Source organism: Zonotrichia leucophrys, chromosome 2 (genome assembly GCF_028769735.1).
Source record: "Zonotrichia leucophrys gambelii isolate GWCS_2022_RI chromosome 2, RI_Zleu_2.0, whole genome shotgun sequence".
NCBI lineage: Eukaryota > Metazoa > Chordata > Aves > Passeriformes > Passerellidae > Zonotrichia > Zonotrichia leucophrys.
In genome coordinates, this window is record NC_088171.1 from 140,181,949 (window position 1) to 140,202,109 (window position 20,161).

A 20,161-nucleotide genomic window follows, 5' to 3' on the forward strand; every position below is an offset into this window, starting at 1 on the left:
GGTGAAGTTGCAAGTGCCCTAGACAACCTGTTTCAATCCATAATCTTCCTCATCATCATTACAGTTTTACATTATCCTTAATGTCAAATGTAATTTTCTGTGCAATTTAATCCCACTGCTCACTCTGTTCATAGGGGTTGCAGAGCCCCAGGACAGCAAATTTCAGGCTGGCATTTTGCAAAAGTTAGCCCTGTTTCAGCCACGTGAAATGCATCATGTGGTGGCCTGACCTTGCTATCATTTTGAATAAGTGAATTCAGTGTGTGATAAACACTTGTGAAAGTCATTGTTCCCATGTAATTGCCAAAGGTGAACATTTTGTTGAGTACTGAAATAAGTGTATTTGTCATTGTCACATAACCTCCTGAAAGCTGGCTTATTGTATATTTCTTCTCCCTCTACTATGAATCTGCAAGGCAGACAAAGTTCAGGTGTTAAAATTTTGAACAGAACAAAATGAGAATTAATTTTGTATTAAATCTTTTCATAGGGTCCTCCTGGAGCTAAGGGGGAAAGAGGTGAAAGGGTAAGTCTATATTCATGTTTGCTGTGGATTTTTTTTCCTGCCTGGCCTTCTTTCTCATAAAGAACTTTTCCAAAAAAATTATGTTTCTCTGTGTTTACAGGAACAGTAGTTTTCTCTTTGCAATTAAGCAAATTTTCCTTCTTTTCCAGACATAGTCTTTTATATAGCTACATTGATGTTTTCAAGGTGGGAAGTATGTGGCAGTAAGCACGCCTCCAAATCTCTCATTAGGGTTATCTTCTCAGACCTCTGATTGCTGGCCAAAAAGAGAAATGGGAACCAGTGAAATCACAAAATTTCTTTGGCTTTCCTTTCTCATCTGTGAGGATGTGATGTCTCAGCAATAATAAATATCCTTCTTTGCTCCAAGTGCTGTCAGCTCAGGGCTGTTTCATGACTGTGCTGTTGTTTTCCAGGGTGATCTCCAGTCCCAGGCCATGGTCCGGGCTGTTGCTCGTCAAGTGTGTGAGCAGCTCATCCAAGGCAAGTACACGGACAGTCCACGTGCTTCTCTCTCTGGAATGGATCTTTTCCTGCCACAGCTACTTACAAATATGACACTTTGCAAAATATCCAAGGGGATCTGTTTGTTTTAGACTAGACAATTGAGATTTATGTTTCAACTAGATTTATGTTCAACCGGATTTGTGTCCAGCTAGAGCTGATTAGCATCAGCCTGCTGAAAAAAAAGCTGGAATTGTCTCCAAGCTATTGCAGTTTACAGAAGTTTCTGCTGCACCAGTTTTAAATTTTTATAGACATAAAATACAAAAGCCCCCCAAACCCTTGCCAAAGTAAGAAAATAAAATCCTGCATAACAGTTCTTCCATTTTCTGTGCACTTTGTAACCTGTTATTTCTCCTCCAACAAGTGCACGACTTCGTAATACCAAACCACGACAGACCACAGCCTTGAGAACCTGCCAGTACTCTGCTGAAACTTTGCTGAACCAGATTTTCCACTGCTACTTTTTTTTCCTGACAGGTCATATGGCAAGATATAACTCGATTTTGAACCAGATCCCCAGCCAGTCTGTCTCAACTCGAACCATCGCGGGACCTCCTGGCGAGCCAGGTCGGCCAGGGGCTCCAGGGCCACAAGGGGAGCAAGGATCTCCAGGCATGCAAGGGTTTCCAGGAAGCCCTGGTCAGCCAGGAAGACCAGGAGAAAGAGGTAGGCTTCATACTTCACAAACACCTCCCTTTCCTGTTACATTCTAACAGCTTTTGTCTCCTGTCTAAATGTGAAAGCACCATTTTCTCACTAATTAATTAGTGAGCTTAATACAGACCATTATGAAGGCTCTGGATATTCTGTCATGAAACTCATGCAGGCTTTGCCAAGTGTGTTTTGATAGGACCAGACAGAGGTTTAATGTTTAACTGCTGAAGACTGGTGGAATTTCATTGTGCAGATCCCATCACATCATGTTTCTTCTTAGTAAGACTCCAAAGTGAGCAGAATCCCTAAATGTATAAGGAAAAGAGCAATTGAAAAAAGTCAGATGCAAAACTGATGTGGGGAAATGCTGAGCTTTTCTGATAACTTCAAATATGTCACTGTAGGAATATCTGAGAAATGGCCACCTGAAAGGAGCAAGATTGATAAGAAGAGGGAAAAATTCCTAGTTTGAGGGGTTGAGAGAATCAAGAAGAAATGGGGAGGTCAGAGAGAAGTAATACATTTAACATTTACAAGAATTCTCTTCTGTATTCTCATATGAAGTCTAGATCCCATTCTCCTTTCCTCCATGAGCATTGTCTAATAACAAAACAAGTTCCATGTTTGATTTACTCTCTTTCTGTGCAGCCTGGGCTATCTTTTGTGTCCCAGAGTAGCAGTAAGCTCAGGACACAATACTGAGTAGATCTATAATTGTGAAAGTGCTCTGAAGAGCATCACATGAGGAGGTGACCCAAAACCCAAGAGACAAATGTGATATTCACAAGCAGTGAATTGGTGTTGCTGTTACAAAATCTGCTAATGGGGTTCTAAAAATTAATTGCTGTGTTGACTGTTCAGGAGCTTAATAGCTCCAGTTCCCAGTAGCCATTATGACCATAGTTATAACATTGTTTTTAATAGAAAATCTTTGAGTGAACCTGTGAGTCTTGCCCTAAAACTGTAAATTCCATCACCATTTTGAAAAAAGAGGCAAGGTTCCAGTTACTGACCCTTCAGTCCTGCTGTTGCCTGCTCCAGCTGAGCAAAAACCAGGCACTGTCCAGGAGGGAGGAGAAATGAGGGAGTGTGAGACAAGTAGAAAAGAAGATGGGAAGAGACAGCAATCGAGGAACTGACTTTTTAAAGGGTGGTCTGGAGACACTGAATGCAGATTTCAGGATATTTGATTCCACACCAGCATATTTTAGATCTTTCCCTTCTTTTTGGGAAGAGGTTTTTCAAGCTAGGACTTTGTAAAAGGGACAACCAAAACACCAGGCTACAAAAAAGGAATGTGTCCACCATGTTCTGTACTTTCCATTGTATTTGCTGTGCTGATGTCCAGGCACGCATTGTGGGATCACAGAGTGATTAGATACAGTAATTTAAATGAAACATGATGTGGGTTGGCCCACTGCAGACAATATTAATGTTTGGGAAGCAGCATTGACAGCAGAGTACAGAAAAGGTAAAAAGACATTAGAAAGACTATTGCCCCTTCCCTCTCTATTACCCTATTCCTCTTATATGAATAACTGGTGTTAGAAGGGACTGATTTTGGCAGGTAGTGCTTGTGGGGAGTTTTATACTTGGTAGAGAGAAAGCTCTAATCAAGAATCCTTCAGAACTGCAGTCAGATTTTCATAAAATGTGATACCAAATGTTGGGAGTGTTCTACGATATTTTCAGCTTAAAATGAGGTTGTTTCAAGAATCCATGTGTAAACTTTAACACAAAATAATTGACTGGTTTATTTGGAGTTGAAATGGATTTTAGGACATTCATGTAACTGGAGCCTTGAATAGAATCTGGAAGAAAGATGAAGGCGCTCTTTCAGAAACTAGGCAAAAGTATATAATAATTTATTGCTCCTTGAGGATTTGATTTCTTCAGAAACAACTGAACTTTCAGACTGATGTGTGTTTGATGCTGTAGCACTTTACTGAGCAGGCAGATACATTTTGCTGCAGACTCTTGGGATATTTCTGAATCCATTTCGCTAAGCTAACCCCAAAATGCAAAAAGGAAAATTAAAAATTATTTAACCAGCCTCATGCTTGTGGAGAATGATTGGAAGTTTTTCATGGATTCCAAATTCCCACTTGATTCCTAATGACATATCCTACACAGAAGCAGCAGACTAAAATTGCTCAGCTTCTGGATGGAAGGAAGGGTTTTAAAGTTTCCAGTGACAACAGAGAGGAGGGTAAATGGAGTCAGACTCCATCCCTTGCTGTGTTCTGAAACACTGTTTGCATTTAACTTGTTCAGCAAACACAACGTATCATCCTGTCCTGAAGATCTCCCGCCAGCCACCTGGAAGTCTTTATGTAAAATGTGTTTCTTTTCACTGATGTCATCAGCATTTTGATTGTATATGAAGTCTATTTAATGTTCAAGCCCAGTGCCTGATTAGCAACTCTGAAAGTCAGGCTCCACATTTAAGTTCAGAAAATGTCCTGCAACAGCGTGTGCTGAGCCGTAATAGTCATTAGAAGGAAAAACCACCTGTTTGCTTATCTAGCAGTATTTCTTATTCTCCCTCAAACTAGGAATTGCTGCAGGAGCCTGTTTCTGGCTCTGAGCTGAGGGGCAAGGTTCTGGTAGAGCAGGAAGATGAAAAGGTGAGGAGGCCAGGTGTTTCTTTCAGCTCACCTCTCTTGCCTATCACCTCCTCAGTCCCAGCCTGTAAGGAGGGAACACTTCAGAACGCAGGCGTGGAGCTGGTTAGAAATGGTGCACCAAAGAGAGCTAAACTGGAAATGTCACAGTGAGAGACACCAGTGAACTTCCCTGTTAACTTGCCTGGCCAACAGCTTCTTTTCCCTTGTTTTCCTTGTCACTCTGCCAGGCATTAATCAGAGGCTTTGGAAAGAGACATGGATGAGTGTATGGAGTTCTTCTAGAAACCTCCACTTGAACTTCTAGGTCCATGATGTCCCATTCCTGGGTGGGATTCCTCTCACTGGTAACACACTGAGCTGGTCCTTCCAGGAAAGACCACCTCAGTGAGAAAGGACAAGCATTCTCCAGACAGATCCAGTTCTCAGTGTCTGCTGCCAGCTGAGAGGCCACGTTGTATTACCAGGGCCCTGCAGTACATAATCCCAGATAAGTTACTCGAATTTTGCCCTTTGCTTATTTGCATAAGTATAGGAGTTTGGAAAAAAACCAAACACTGATTATTCACAGCCCTCATCTCTATTTTAATTCTAACTAGCTCACAGCACTGGTTTCTATTTTCCTTTCAGCTAGTTTGAACATATTTTGTTTTGGTTTTGTTCATGATCTGGGACTTAAACAACGAGTGTCTGACTTCTGAGTGCTCAGGAAATAGTTGCACCTCTGCAAAATGGTATAGAAACCAAAAGAATCAACATGTTCTTTTCTTCTCTTTGGTTTCCAGTTATTTTTATAATACATGGGTTGTTTTCTCAACTTTGCGGAAAAATGGAAAAGCCATAGAAAAATTATTCTGGGGCACTGCTAACTTTGAGATGCTGTGAAAGTGCAGTTCTACTACTGAATGGACTTCAGCTCTTATGTGTTCTGAAGTGCTGAATAAAACTTACAGCTACTCAGCCCATCCCACTATGATTAAAAAACAATAAATACCTAAACTGTCACTGGGAAAGTTTCTGTTCTCAAGCACAGCTTGAGAAATAAGGATGCTTATTTGCTTCCTGGCTTCATATGAAAGAGCCAGTTAAACATGTGTTATCAAAAGACACATTTACAGCTGTGATGGCAAAATTTCAGTGGAATTAAATGGAACTTTTGCCAGTTTTGTCAATTAAATATTTTTATTTCCAGTTTTAGCTTCATCTGGATTAAAAAAGAAAAAAATCACAACTGTGTGTTATTTTACACACAGCTCACAGCTGAACATCTTGAAAAGAGGATATTTTTGATAGTAGTTTAATTTTTCTTAAGTGCAATACATAGTTCTCCTCACAGGACAATATTATCTTAAAGACAAAATTAGCTAAAGAACACCTGAGATTTCAATTGTGCAGATACCATGGAAATTTATTTTTCTTTGCTAGAGAATGTGCTCATGACCTTGGTGTTGTTTTCAATAACTGATGCTATCAGAGTTATCTTTAGTGAAGAGTTGAAAATCATTGATTTCAGTTGCTTGTGATCTCCATGGGGCTGAAATGAAGACCTTGCTTATTTTGGGTGGGGACAAGACATAAACCCATGGCTAGCATGAAGGGGAGAGACAGTTTGATGGTATTGCTGAAGCATGTCCAGAGCACAAACATGAAAGCAGTTCCTGGGACCCGAAGGCATTTTTTGCTCAAATGGCAAGATTTGATACACACACTTTTATTCTGAGGGCAATTACCCATTACAGTAACCTGCAATGCAGTAACCCACAAGTGATGGCTTGTCTGGTTGGCTTTCTGTAAGCCATGCTCTGCTGGCACCAAAGATGACTTGGGTGAATTTTGAATATTCTGCCATTTATAAGAAGTGAGCCAAGAGGTCTGTGAGTCTCTTAAGTCTCTTAGGGAAACCCATGGCTTTAACTCATGACCATTTTGCCTTAGGAGTAGGATATTTTTGCATCAGTGTTTATGTTCTCTTTAACTTGGATAAACTTTACTGGAAATCAGACTAAAAGAAACCTGATGCAGACTTTTATCTTGGCCTTCCGTGTTTGCTTTTAAAGAAGTTTTGCCCTGCACAAGAGATTCATAATTTATTCTAGAATGAATGTTTTCTTCTTAGCCTGAGTAGATTTGTTCCATGTTTAGCATTTCTTACTGACATTTTATCCTGTGAACATCACATACAAGTGTGTAGTTTGGTGTGTGTTAATAATTATAATTGAGTGCATGGCAGGCTGTGATTTCAAAACATTGTGGCTGCTGCCTTTGAAGTCACCAAGTAATGTTACCATGCAGGAGGATAAGCAATGGTCCTTGTGCTGAACAGCTGGGCAGATTGCAGATGGTTGTAGTGGGTCAGTCTCCTCAGGAAAAAAGCAATTGAAAAAGACTTTGCCTTTTGCAAAGGGCAAACCTTTCCCTGCAGGATCTGTGGGGTAAGAGATAATTTGGATACATTTATTTTCTTACAAGGCTTGCAGTACAGAGAATTGCAATAGATGAGTTTCTACACATGTTTGAAGCAAGCCAGGGCTAAGCAAATTTCAAGCATGTGGAAAAGCCACCGCCACTCTTCCCTCAAAATTATGCAACTGAAGGAAATAAAAGACAAAAAAAGGGAAACAGGCAATGCCTTAACTATGCCAGGACAGTGGCAGAGAACCTTGCTGAGGTAAGGTAAAAAGGTCATCCATGCTTTGGTTTAAAATGATGTGCTCACTGTGGATTTACTGGTTGCAGTGGTGTGGCCTGTGTTTTCCATGTGGTTGAGTCAGACAGTAAGTTGTCCTAGAAACCTCTTGTTCCTGCAGAAGACCCAGAACTCCTCCACAGATACTGAATCCACTTCAATTCAGCAGACTAATATTTGATAAACTTGATGTGAGCAATTCTTTGCCACTGATGGGTTTTAATTACAATTTTTCTCACACTTAGACTTTTTATGTACTTATTTGCTTCTATTGCAAATTAGCTTAAGAAGGTAAAAGATCTTCTGTGACTCCCTGAGGGGAAACCTGGTGAGGAGGGGCTGAGGCCACTTGGTTTGCTCAGCCAGGAGACTGAGGAGAGACCTCACTGCAGTTACAACTTCCTCATGAGGAGAAGAGGAGGCACAGGCACTGATCTGTTCTCTGTGGTGACAGTGACAGAACCCAAGGGAATGGCCTGAAGTGGATGGCCATAGGTTGGATATCAGGAAAAGGTTCTTTACCCAGAGGGTGTTTGGGCACTGGAACAGCTCCCCAGGGCAGTGGTCACAGCACCAAGCCTGACAGAGCTCAAGAAGCATTCAGACAATGCTCTCAGGCTCAGGGTGTGACTCTTGGGATGGTCCTGGGAACCAGCCTCGATGATCTTTGTGGTGTCTTCCAACTCAGCATATTCTGTGATTCCACGATTCCTTGCAAAAATGAGGTGTTCTCCAGCTGTTTTGCCCTAAGAGGCAGCAGTTACTGAGGGAAGGAGCCCAGTCAGTTGAACTGTGGATATTGCCCCATCCAGGGCAGCAGCTGTTTTCTTTCTGCTCTGTGTTGATGAAGGTGCCATGTATAGACTTTGATTCTGAAAGCAGGAAAACTGTGAAGCCAGGAGAGCAATTACCAATGCTGGGAGGGAGGTCTGGAAAATGGGGGGGATGTCCCACAAACCAGCCAGGATTTGGTGTCTCTGAACCATCCAAATCAAACACAGACTTTATGAGAATTTCCAAGTCACCAGTGGAAACTCAGGGTCTGGAATTTATAGTTTTGACACCTACTATAGTTTAGCACTGCTTATTGTGATGGCTGCATAGAGAAAGTGTTTTTATAGGATGCTATAGTGGTAGTGCAGAAGGAGATGGAAAGCTGGAGGTAAGCAGTGCTTTCTCTGAATTACTAGATTTGTGATCTCCCTGGATCAGACACAGGGAGAGAAATTTAGTGCCATGAGTGAGTGCAGGAGCACAACTCACTGGGTCTGCTTCTTGGAATATCAGTTTCAAGACTGGGAAACACTTGGATTGGGCTTTACTTGGGAGTCAGATTTTGACTGTGATGAAACTCCTTTCTCATGTTTTAGCAAGAATCTGCCATAACTGCTAACAACTTTCTCCATGAACAATTTTGTGCTGTACCACTCTTTAGTGGGTGAATGTTTGAAGGAAAATTTGCTGTAGCACTGAAATTTGACTTTTATGGGCCACACAGTAATTTATAGCTATGAGGCTTGGAAGACTCTTCTGACGTACAATGGTTGCACGTTGGGGTAGTCCGGAGGGAGCTTTCCACAGGAAGTGCAGCCTGGAAACTGGCTGATGCCTCTGCATACCATCCTGATGAAACCACCATGGCAGCAGGAATGTTTAAGACCCCTAGAATGACATTTCCCTTCAGAGGCTGTCAGGGGAGGGAATGGAAAAAGAACCAAATAATTTTCATTTTTCACCTTCTTCCTTCTTTGCCATCTGTTTTTAGATGAAGAATAACATATGGAACTATAATCCTGGTTAAATAATAAACACTGCTCACACTTTTGATCAAAATGTGACTGAATACTATTTCCTTAGGTTTACCAGGTGAGAAAGGAGAGAAAGGCAATCCAGGTGTTGGAACACAAGGACCCCGAGGCCCACCAGGATCCACAGGTAAATTTACATTTGAGGCATCTGGATTAGACCATTCTGACCCATGTGTGAGGAAGCTTACAGTAGCTCTGTCTTTCTCCTTAAGGAGAGTAGCAGAAGAATAGCAGTTCAGGCACCTTAACTGTCATAATGCTCTTACTATCTAATATCATGTTGGGATGTGCCACATGATGGTGTCACCCATCACACAAGTACTTTCATTTTCCCTATGATAAACTGCTTCCCCAGCCCACCTTTTAAAAACGTTTCATGTATTTTTTTTTTCCAGACATGGGTTCTAGAAGGGGAAAAAATTAGTCTGGACTAATTACATTTGTTTTCTCATTGACTTAATGTCATATCTAAATGGGGGCTGACAGAGAAATGTATAGTAATTAAGCACATTATATCACATGGATTTATATTTCGGTCCTGGAAAAGCAGAAAGAGTGATAACCAGGTCCTGTTGAAGCAGGAGTGAAATTGCATTGACCTCAGGAGGATATCCTGGCTGTCAGGCACTGGTATCAAGTCACAGCATTACCCAGAATCTGTATTGAATGGGAGTGGGAGGAATCAAGAGCTGTGCTGGCATCCAGGGCTGTCCTTTCCCCATGTAAATCCCTTTCCAGAAGTCTGATGTTTGGTGAAACATTTGCTCCAGTTCTGCCTAGAAGCTGTCTCTGGCAAGGAAAATGAAGCAGCAGCCAGAGAGGAAGCTCATTGGAAGTGGGTCTCCTCTCGGGCTGCTGCTCTGTCTTCCTTGCCAGAGGCTGAAGTCTTCCCTCAGCTTGCCCAGAGGAGTCAGAGCCAGGATGCCTTGTTCCTCCTCTCAGGCTGTCTCCTGGAAGTGTTTATAGCACACTCAGGCCATGTTTTCCAGGCCAGGAAAGATGGCCTCATGTCCCTGCTTTCATGAACAACACCACGCAGATGTTTAATCTCCCTGTTCTATGCAGGACCTCCAGGAGAAAGTCGGACTGGCAGCCCGGGCCCACCAGGGTCTCCAGGCCCACGAGGTCCTGCTGGTCACACGGGGTCCCCGGGCTCAGCAGGCCCTGCTGGGCCTCCCGGGTACTGTGACCCATCCTCCTGCGCTGGCTACGGCATGGGAGGTGAGTAGCGAGGAGTCGGGACTGCTGCCCTTTGCAGAGGTGTGGGTGGCACTTTCTAACAGCCCAAGTGAGATGGAGGCTACCAGTGAAACTTGCACTAAAATGTGCTGGCTCCTAAAAACCTGCGTGTTCAGTGTGGCTCTACTTTGTGGGACTGCAGCATGAAGAGAAGGTGACCCAGCGTAGTGACCAAAGGAAGTGACCTTCATCTGATCCCAGCCTGTAAAACTGATCCTGCCTAGTGGGTTTTGTCCTGTACGTGTTTGTGTAGCTGTATGAGCCTGCTCCATCTCCAGATTCTGTGTTGAAGCCCTACCAACTCATGTTTGTGACAGCAGAGTTTTTACACTTCTCGTTTTTCAAATGTGTTGCTCAACCTCCCCTTCCATGTGCCTCTGAGTGGCATGAGAGCATGACCCTTACTAAACCTGTAGTAGTGTAACCTGGCACGGGGATGCACGTGTCCATCATTAACCAGTGAAGCCACCTGGAGAAAATGATTCCTTCTGTGTCTTCTCTGTATCCTCCTTTCCCATCTTCTTGTAGCACGGAGAGGCCATGGGAAGAAGTTAACACAATTACCAAAACTTAAATCACCCAACCTAAAATCACAATTAGTAGAGTGCTAAACTACAAATGTTATGCATAAGGCATATTTGTTTGATGTTTACAGTATAATCTGCCCCTGAGCTGATTTCTATGTTTTACTTACCTGAATGTTTTTGTTGTCGTCTCTTCCTATCCTTTTCTCCTCACTTCCCCTCCCCGTTGTTCATTTCCTGTTTTAAGGCCCAATCCCTTACAATGGCTACGAATTCAGAAGGTGAAAAGCTCATTCTGGTTCAGGTCTCATTGGGCTGAAGGTCAGAGATGGATGCTGAACTGCTCTGTGCTTTCCAGCAACGATAATGACTACCACTAATGAACTTACAGCTGCTGTACATGCACTTGGCTTCCTGGCACTGCTAAAAAATTATTGCCTGACCCATTTTTGCCTGCTGCTCATGTATTCTAGCTCATAATGGGAATAAGCTATAGCAGGCAGAGTGTGCAGTGTATAATGAGCACAGTATTACAATCGGACATTTGACAAATTGTGGTGGTGGTTTCCAACTAACTTGGCTGTCTGTTGGTGGGTTTCCAATTGCTCCAGCTTATTAATTTTGTTAAATGTTTTCATTGTTCCTTTATGTGAATAAAAGATGTGTATTTAAAGATTATATATATACTCACACACATGATATAGAAATACATCTATATATAAAATGTCAATTTCCTAATGAATGCTTTAATTTTCTACTCCCCTTCTCCTGTGTTAACCGTATGAATACTCTTGGTGGTGGTGGGTTAAGGTGGATACGGTGAGCCAACCGATCAAGACATCCCAGTAGTGCAGTTGCCACATAACTCCTACCAAATCTATGACCCTGAGGACCTTTATGATGGTGAGCAACAGCCGTACGTAGTTCACGGGTCCTACCCCTTACCGTCCCCATACTCCCAGTCCTATCCATCACCTCATCTTGCTCAACCAGAGTTCACTCCTGTCCAAGAAGAGATGGAAGCCGTTGAGCTGAGGTCCCCGGGAATCAGTCGCTTCGCAAGGAGGATAGCCAAAAGGAGTGCCAGGACCCCAGAACGCACAAAGGCGAACGGAAAAAGCCCCTCTCAATGAACTGGTTAAAAAAGGGAAACATTTTATGCACACCCGTGTTTGGCCTTTTGCCCCAGTGCCTCCTCACCTGTCATGAAGATGTTTACAGGCTTTTATGTTAAAGGAGAAAAAAGTGTATGTGGCCAGTTGACACAACAAATAATGGAAATTATCTTGCATGCCAGAAGTTTAGTATGTTAGTGGGTTGGTGCTAGCTGATGATGAAAGGTCACTTGTAGATCTTTCTCTGGAGTACTGTTCCGTTCACTCTTCAAACTGTAGCTGAAAAATGCATCTGGCTAGGTGGTGTGCGTAGAACCATTCACAAAAGTTAATGTTTTGTTATCCATTTTTTCTCAGCTGATTACTTTCTCTTTGTTTTGGATTAATTGCTTTACTAGCAGAGTAACCTGACTAAATCCACTGGAGAACAATGCATCAAGTGTCCTTGCACCCCAGTTATCATCCTTTTGTAAAGATTTCTTACATTACAGACCACTGTTTTCTTAACTCACCTAAAATAAATAAGCAAGAATGTTCTGTGGGAGCACACTGATAATTTATTGTGAACCTCTTTCATTTCTGTTTTGTACGCAAATAAAAGTTGCAAGCTTTTGTATGGTAATTCTGTATTCATTTGACTTTTAACTCAAAAAAACTGCATTAGATCTTCAGGGGACAGAATGTAACGAGAAGGAAATACATTTCCTGTTTTCAACACTTTGGGGCAACAGTTTTATTTTAAATGATGTAGTATAAACATTACTTAGCCTTATTTTTAACTTGTATATGGACAAGTGCAGAGAGTAACTGAGCTGAGGTAGTTGTACCAACTGTAGATGTGAGATTCCTCATGCCAACATGCCCAGGTCAAAAGACTGGGAGGTGTAGTTGGGACGGCAACTTGGATCAGCTAATGAGGAGAGGAAGGCAAACCACCAACCCAACCACTTGAGCACAGAGCAATTCATCATCTACAAACAAGGTAAGTTAGAAAGAGACTCAATAAACACCTCTGAACAGCACTGGAGACTGAGCAAGACTTAGCTCAATAATGGCCATTTATGAAAGCATAGGTTTGGAAGACTTTTTCTTCAGCCCTATACAGACATGGAGAGGCTGTCCTGCACACCTCAGCACCATCCTCCTGCTCATCCCTGACTGGGAGCGGGTCTAGTCATATTCTACAGTAAAGAAAAGCCTGTCAGGTTTTGACTGCTGCCAGCAGCTCCCTTAGCTCACCAGGAAGAAGAGTAACCTTTACTGTGGAATCTCCAATTGTCTCACCTGGAATTCAGCCTCATTAGTAGCACACATGATTTGCACATGTAACTAGTAGGCTCTGGCTGGGGGCTGGATACCTTCCTAGGTTCTTTCTCTTTTCCCATTACTTCTTTCACCTCTGACTCCACCCATTTTCCTGGGGAAAGGTGATAAAAGTTGATAGAATATGAGTTTAATGTCATTTCATTACCTGCACTTGCATTTAAAATAGAAGGTAGAAAAGTATAATGTAGTTTATGGACTTTATTTTTTAGCAGCTTAACCCCACTTGACAGAACACAAGACAGCCTCATGGCTGTCTTGGCCCCAAGCAGGTACCACAGCCTGGCACAAGCAACTGATACTCAGAAGTATTATTAAAACTAAATACAGTAATGCCTGGGGTCACAGGGTTAATTTTAATTTCCCTGCTGGCATTGGCTGTCAACACCCATGTTAATTTACTCCAACTGCAAACTCCTTCTGCCCCTCCCCGGTTAGCCCACTCCCATCCATGTTCTACAAACAGCTTAGAGTTCTGCTTGAGATATGCTGACCTGCAGGTCCTGTGGTAGGGACAGAGAAGGTCACTGATGGAAAAAATCAGCTTTTTTTCAAGCAATTCTGCCTGTTTTGTCTTTGGAAGACTTTGAGTCTCCTGCTAACAGTGCACAATACATTAGTCATGACTGGCTGGCCTGCAACACTATATCAAATCTCAGGTTCTTTTGGGACTGCAGAGACTGATGAGAACACAGGGCAACACCAGGGATGTAGGGATACAGCATAATCACAATAAGGCAATTGTTGATACCTACTCCATGAACAGCCCGACCAAATCCCTGAGGGTGCTTGTGGTGTGCAGTCAGTGTCCCCTGTGCTGTGCCAGTCCAACAGCTCCCACACCAGTCTCCTGGGCTGGGGGAGCAGCTGGAAGCAGCACAGCACGCCCAGCTCACAGAAATTTGGGTGCTCTGGGCCTGAGGGATCCCCTGTGCTGCACACCTGCACAACAGGCTGCCACTGCCACCTCCTCCTCACACCATATGATGTACATGGAGTCAATTAAACAAATGACTTGGGGAAAATACAGTAGCCATACTCATTCAAATTTTATAACAATTTATATACTAAAGCACAAGATTCAATTGCAGTAGGTAATTTATTTTAACTTTCTATTTACTGTGCCATTTACTGGCACCATGCTGACCAGAATGCTGCTGGTATCATTAATCATATATAGTCACTCTTTATTAGAGTTACTCTTTATTAGAGTACTCTTTATTAGGGTAGTAGTTACTCTTTATTAGAGTAACTAGACAGTAATAGAGTAAGTAACTAGTTACTCTGTGCTCCACCCAATTATAAAAATACTATTCAGGAATTGTATGTTTGCCAAAAGAAGTAAAACCCATTCTGTCAGGATTTTCTCCAAAATCCAGTCTCTGAATAATCAAGAATGTCTCCTATTTTTTCCAGACCACCTAAGAAAGTGAAGCTGCTGACTGAAGGATTCAGCACATGATGAACAGTTGATGCCACACAGATCTTACCAATAAACTGTCCTTACACAGAAAAGAGCATTTACTGTAACCCAGGCCTTTCAAAAATACTTTCACTAGTTAATGCAGTGTACTAACTAACTTGGAAGTGAAGGCTGCACATTCACTAGGTGGGAATTTTTCCTGGGATAAGCCCATATGAATGTCAAAGAAAGGCCCAATATCAAACCTTTATTTAATGCAATGAAATATGGTTATAAATAAACAACTGGTTTTCTTCTTGTATGATGCTTGTATGAAACAGATGTAGAATACTCAAATTCTCCTCACTAGACATTGTAAAATTTGGCACACAATGTACCAGCATTTCCTACTACACAGAAAACAACAGGTGCTTTACTTATCTACAGAACACCTTTGGCTTGAGGGTTTTCAGAGCAGGAAAGCAGACAGGAATTTCAGGGAAGTAGCTTGCAAAAGTGAAGTGAATTTTAAGACTTTTTTAAAGTCATTCAACACTTAAGTCTGGTTTCCTCATTTAGTTTTCATAATAAAAATGCTTCTCTGTTCTGCAATATGTTCCTTAAAGTAGGTAAGGCATGTTCCTGTGACTTGAATGAAAATCAGTTTGAGGCTGAAGGGAGGAAAAAAGATAAAGTATCTCTCTGTTTATCTGCCTTTAATACCTGTTATTTCAACAAGCTCTTTAAGGAAATCTGTTCTACACTGGGTTGTCATCAGTGAGCTGCTTCATAGCAATAGTCAATGTGTTTTATGAGATGCAAGTACTCATTACAAAGGTATTCATTCTTTAATAACAGTATCAAATCAAATGTCATGAAAAAATACCAGATCATACAATGCAGAGTACAGATGGCATTGACAAGATAATACCTAATCTTAGATGTTTCAAATACAGTGATTTCTATAATCTCACCAAGCCAAATTTGCTAACAGCTGTCAGAAACATTCAGTATAGAAGGGCTGACTGAGCCACACAGATGCTTCCATATTAGAAGAATTTTCTTTGAAAGAGGAGAGACACTCTTGATGGCACTTCTTTCATTCTTATTACTTCCTTCGAAAATCTTTAGGTCTGTGGGGAAAAAAAAAAGTATTTTAAGAAATGCATGTTCACTGCAGTGGTTTTGCTTTAAGGCTGTAGTAGCAGCCTCGACTAGTTTTATTTCCTCACTCTGGTGAGGGTTTTTTTGACAAAGAAGAATATTTTCTGGATTACACAGACAAGACAGAACAAATTAAAGAAATTTACTAAGATCTCTAAGAATCTTATTTTCAGACATCAGGACTAGATGGTCACTCCTACGTTCCTAAGCAAAATAAAAAACCATCTTGAACTGAATGCAGTCTCACAGGGCTTTAAACACAGGCACTGATTTGGCTCCACTTTTAACAACTGAATAATCCATGCATAAGAGGGTAAATTTCACTTAACAGCACAGTCCAGCACAACACTACTAAAATAGTTAAAACCAATGATTTAAAAAAAAAAAAAACTAATTGAATCTTAGAAGTTCTGCAATCCCCTTTGCTTGGATGACAGATGTGGAAAACATTCAGATAGAAGCAGACTACTGTTTGCAATCCTCTGTCATCTCCTATTCAGGCACATCTCTCTCCCTGCCTGCCATTCATCCACAGGCTGCAGGAACCACATTCTGCCTGAAACTGCACAGCTCGGAGCAGCTTATGGCTTTCAGAATGCTGAGTTTGCAGACTGGATGCACATCTATATCCCTACCATGTCCTGCAGAGAATCTGCACATCCTGGACTCTGCCCAGTCACTCCCAAACCCCCAGGGCAGGTCAGGGTCCCTGAGGTGTCCAGGACAGACCTGGTGTCACTCAGTGCAGGTCAGGGTGCCTGAGGTGCCCAGGACAGGCCTGGTGTCACCCAGTGCAGGTCAGGGTCTCTGAGGTGCCCAGCACAGGCTTGGTGTCACCCAGTGCAGGTCAGGGTCCCTGAGGTGCCCAGGACACACCTGGTGTTTGCCCAGCACGGAGCAGCCGCCCCTCACAGCCCCCATCCCACACAGAGCTGCAGCCTGCAGGAACACAATGCTCCTCACTCCTCCTCTCATCTGAGAATCAAAGCAGCTTGGGGAACTCACAGGACTCAACAAGACAGGTATTAACAAAGGTTTTAGAGACATCTAAAGGAATACAGGGCGAGATTTGCCATGAAGTTGAATGAAAAATTCTGGTATACAGGATAACCTGCAAACCACTACAGTCACCAAGTTGAATTGCCAAAGGTGGTACATTTTATCTGTAATTCAGCCCAATAATGGAAATGAAAAGCAGACAGCAGTGGAAGCAGACAGCTTACTTTAAAGACTGAGAGTTCAGATGGCTGCAGAGATGCCACATAGAAATCCAATACTTGTTTAGTCCTATGTTGCAGTTTCAGATTTTGCCAAGCAATAGCACTGCAAAGTGAAATCATCCACACAACTCTTGTATGAGCCCATAGGTTCTCACATGAAGCAAGTCTGGAATTCAGTTTGTGTTATTTCAAGAGTAGCATATAAAACTGTGTGAATTTTACAGAACAACTATAAACAAGAGCTAGTGTTCATACTGTGATGAATCACAAAGCTGCTCTGTTCCCCATTTAAACAGCATATTCTGTATTAATATTTGGACTTGTATCTTCTGTGCATGACAGAACTGCTGCAAGCACCATATATGTTGTTTACATACTTGCTTAATGCTGAACTTGAATGTACTTAATGTTTGATGGTTGGTGTGTGCTGGGAAGTCAAATCACATCACCTAGATTCCCAGACTTCAGTACTTGGAGATATTCATGGAATCAGAGAATGCTTTGGGTCAGAAGGGACCTTAAACATCCTCTGGCTCCAGCCTCTCTGCCATTCCACATTTTGTTACTCAGATCTCACTGCATGCCAGAATAGGTATTTCATTATATCAAACTGTTTGTAGAGTGGTAAGAGTAGGGGATTTTGAAAAATTCTCAGCAGTGACTTAGAAGTTTTATCACTACATCCATCCTAGACAGGTGGACAGTGCTGGAAGATTTCAGGCAACACAGCATGGCAAAGACATCCTTGTCTTGCAGCTTATAGTTATTACTCTGTCTTTAGAGAGACCAATCCATTCTCTTGTACATTGCTCAAAGGATTTTACATTTTTCTATGAATGGCTCCCTTAAAAATTCCATCTAGGCTTATGCTGGAGTGCTGCAGAACTACAGGTCTCACAGCACTTTGTTCTGGAGTGAAAATCTTTTTTCTTGCTTGCTTGTAATCTGCATTTCAACTTTAATGCTTATTGTCTTAAAATTTAAATGTATAAAAATGCATCAAACACTGGACTCTTAGTTTGCAGTCTTCTGAAGTTAATGAAGCTTAAAGACAGGATTTTCCACACTGAAACACTTGTGTGAACAAATACAAAAGTTTTTAAAGCCTTTTCTATTGCCACAGTAGGCTTTTTATGCCCACTAGTACTTGGCTTTTGGACTGCTTTTGAAGAATTCTTGGCACCAGGAAAGCTAAGCCTTGGAAAACACTGGCTTTGGCAGGAGTGTTACAGGCATTTTGTCAGATGAAGAATATGAACCCACAAAAATGCTGTCTACTCAGAGAGAATTATGAACCACTTGTGAGCATCAATGGGTAACTGCTCATTGATAAGTGACACAAATCCATGTGAGAGTCTTCTTCTTTGATGGCAGTGCTTTTGCCTTTCCTCAGCAAAGGCCAGAGTTTATGCTCTTGAAACAAAGGAAATGCTATCTCCTAGAACAGACAGTTCAGAAATTCACCCAAAGGCAAGACTTCACATAGCTGCTTCTCCTCTGCTTTTTATTTTTAAAGTAACATTCTTGGGGAAAAAAAGCTTTGCTGTATAGTGACAGGAGACTCCAAGACAAAGGGAAATGGGGGAATGTGGGAACCAATGTCTCTGCAATCTATGCTGAAGCACAAACTATTATGGGTTCACTGAAAATATGCAATATTAGTCTGTGAAGCAGATGTCTGCCACCAAAATATGTAAGAAATATTTGTCTCACTAACATTCTTATACTCCACATAAAAAGTGTTAAGACAGTTCTGTGAGTTCTAGGCAAAATACTCAGCAAATTAAATCAGTAACCCATTTGTTACAGGAGGCCTCTCAGTGCTTCTCACTTAACAAATAATTTACCACTGAGCAAGAGGCACTGAAGAGCTGGTCCTGAACTCTGATTACAGCTTTTAAATCTGCTAAAGCTGCCCAGGGAGATCATGGATTCTCTCTGAAGACACTCAAAACCCACCTGGATGCATTCCCTTGTAACCTGCTTTAGGGGACCTGCCTTGGCAGGGGGGTTGGACTGGATCATCGCCATAGGTTCCTGCCAAACCTCACAATTCTGTGATTCCATAAATTTTCCCAATTTTTATCCATACTCACAGCTATCAGAAAAGAAATACAGCTGATGTAAAATGCTGACAATTCACAGCCACTGAAGTTACAGAACAGATAAACCTGCCCCTTTGTCCAGCTCCTAGGATCAGCCTTTGTGATGGAAAACAGAAGGGTTTTAGTGGTCCCCACTGTAACTGGTACAGAATTCCCCAAACTCTGCAGAATTAATGTATTTCATATAAATGTTGTCTTTTGATAATGATGCCAGCCCTACACTCTGCAGTGTTGAAAAAACCAATGGACTGTGAGAGTTTTCTCATTTAGAAGAAAACAGTAACTTCTTTGCTCTGTACTCCACCTCATGAAATAAGACTGAGGTCAAACTAAACCCTAGAACATGAAGAAGTTCTGCCTTTCTTTATGGACTTTAAAGATGACTTGAAGAGGCTTGTGTCCTTGGGCAAAAACTTGCCATTGTAAGTTCTCTCTTCAGTGTCTCTGCAGATTTTGGAGTTACAGTTATGTTTTGAAAAGCACTGCAGAATATAGTGCTGGCATCTGTGTCATTAATTAATACTGAAATTTGGTGAACACACATGTGATTCCCAGCAACTCCAACCAACTCCAGCACGCACACACCCCTGTGTGCAGCTGCATAAAAAAGGTTGTCTTTAACCTAGGTCAGGTCTCTGATTCTCCATTCTGTTGCCACACAAGCAGAATGGAGAGGCAGGAAAATTGATGGGTGATTCTTAAAACTGAGCCCTATTGCCAGAAAAAACGCTCACTAAGCTATGACCTCAGCCTTTGAACATCTCAGATGGCAAACAGAAACTATCAGCACAAAAAGACCTACTTGCATATCTGCAACTATCATGGGACCCCCCACTTTACAGCACATTCAATATTCTTTTTCAGTGTGATGTAAAATATCCACTTTCAAGGGTGTTTTTCCTGTGGGGAAGGACAGGACAGAGACCCTCTGCAATAGTTTAATGTGTTCAACTCTCAACTCCTGGAGTGAATATTTATTTCAATCAGTTCTGAATAGACTTGCTGCACAGCTCCATCTTTATTAAATTCTTGTCAGCACATTCCAGCAATGATGTTTCCCTTTGCCTAGCAATGCTTTGTGGAGGTAAAGCAGCCTCCGAAAAAATAAAATAAAGGGGGTGTGTGTTACTCTATGAAGGCCAAATCTAAGTAATCACTTGTTATAGTGCAACTAACTTGATTTCAAAAATATACAGGACAACTTCACCATCTAATTTCTAGGCAAACAAACTAAAACCTTGTAGCATCTTACAGCAGACAGGTT

At 41.8% G+C, this 20,161-nt stretch overlaps 2 protein-coding genes across 7 annotated transcripts in view; one reads left to right on the forward strand and one right to left on the reverse strand.

Annotated features, from left to right (window-relative positions):
- COL14A1 (collagen type XIV alpha 1 chain) overlaps positions 1-12,301 on the forward strand; it is a 113,582-nt gene extending 101,281 nt beyond the window's left edge. For 2 of the 5 annotated variants that reach the window (XM_064706603.1, XM_064706606.1), the window contains 6 exons: positions 491-526; positions 943-1,009; positions 1,511-1,699; positions 8,855-8,932; positions 9,871-10,026; positions 11,379-12,301. In XM_064706603.1, the coding sequence (XP_064562673.1) occupies positions 491-526; positions 943-1,009; positions 1,511-1,699; positions 8,855-8,932; positions 9,871-10,026; positions 11,379-11,701 (849 nt within the window). In that variant the 3' untranslated portion in view covers positions 11,702-12,301. Of the gene's footprint in view, positions 1-490; positions 527-942; positions 1,010-1,510; positions 1,700-8,854; positions 8,933-9,870; positions 10,027-10,815 lie in introns of all 5 variants that reach the window. The other 3 variants (XR_010439245.1, XM_064706604.1, XM_064706605.1) reach the window with 3 other exon arrangements.
- Positions 12,302-13,192: 891 nt separating this feature from the next.
- Positions 13,193-20,161, reverse strand: part of MRPL13 (mitochondrial ribosomal protein L13) — a 31,108-nt gene continuing 24,139 nt past the window's right edge. For both annotated transcript variants that reach the window (XM_064706612.1, XM_064706614.1), the window contains exon 7: positions 13,193-15,541. In XM_064706612.1, coding sequence (XP_064562682.1) covers positions 15,517-15,541 — 25 coding nt within the window. In that variant the 3' untranslated portion in view covers positions 13,193-15,516. The remainder of the gene's footprint in view (positions 15,542-20,161) is intronic.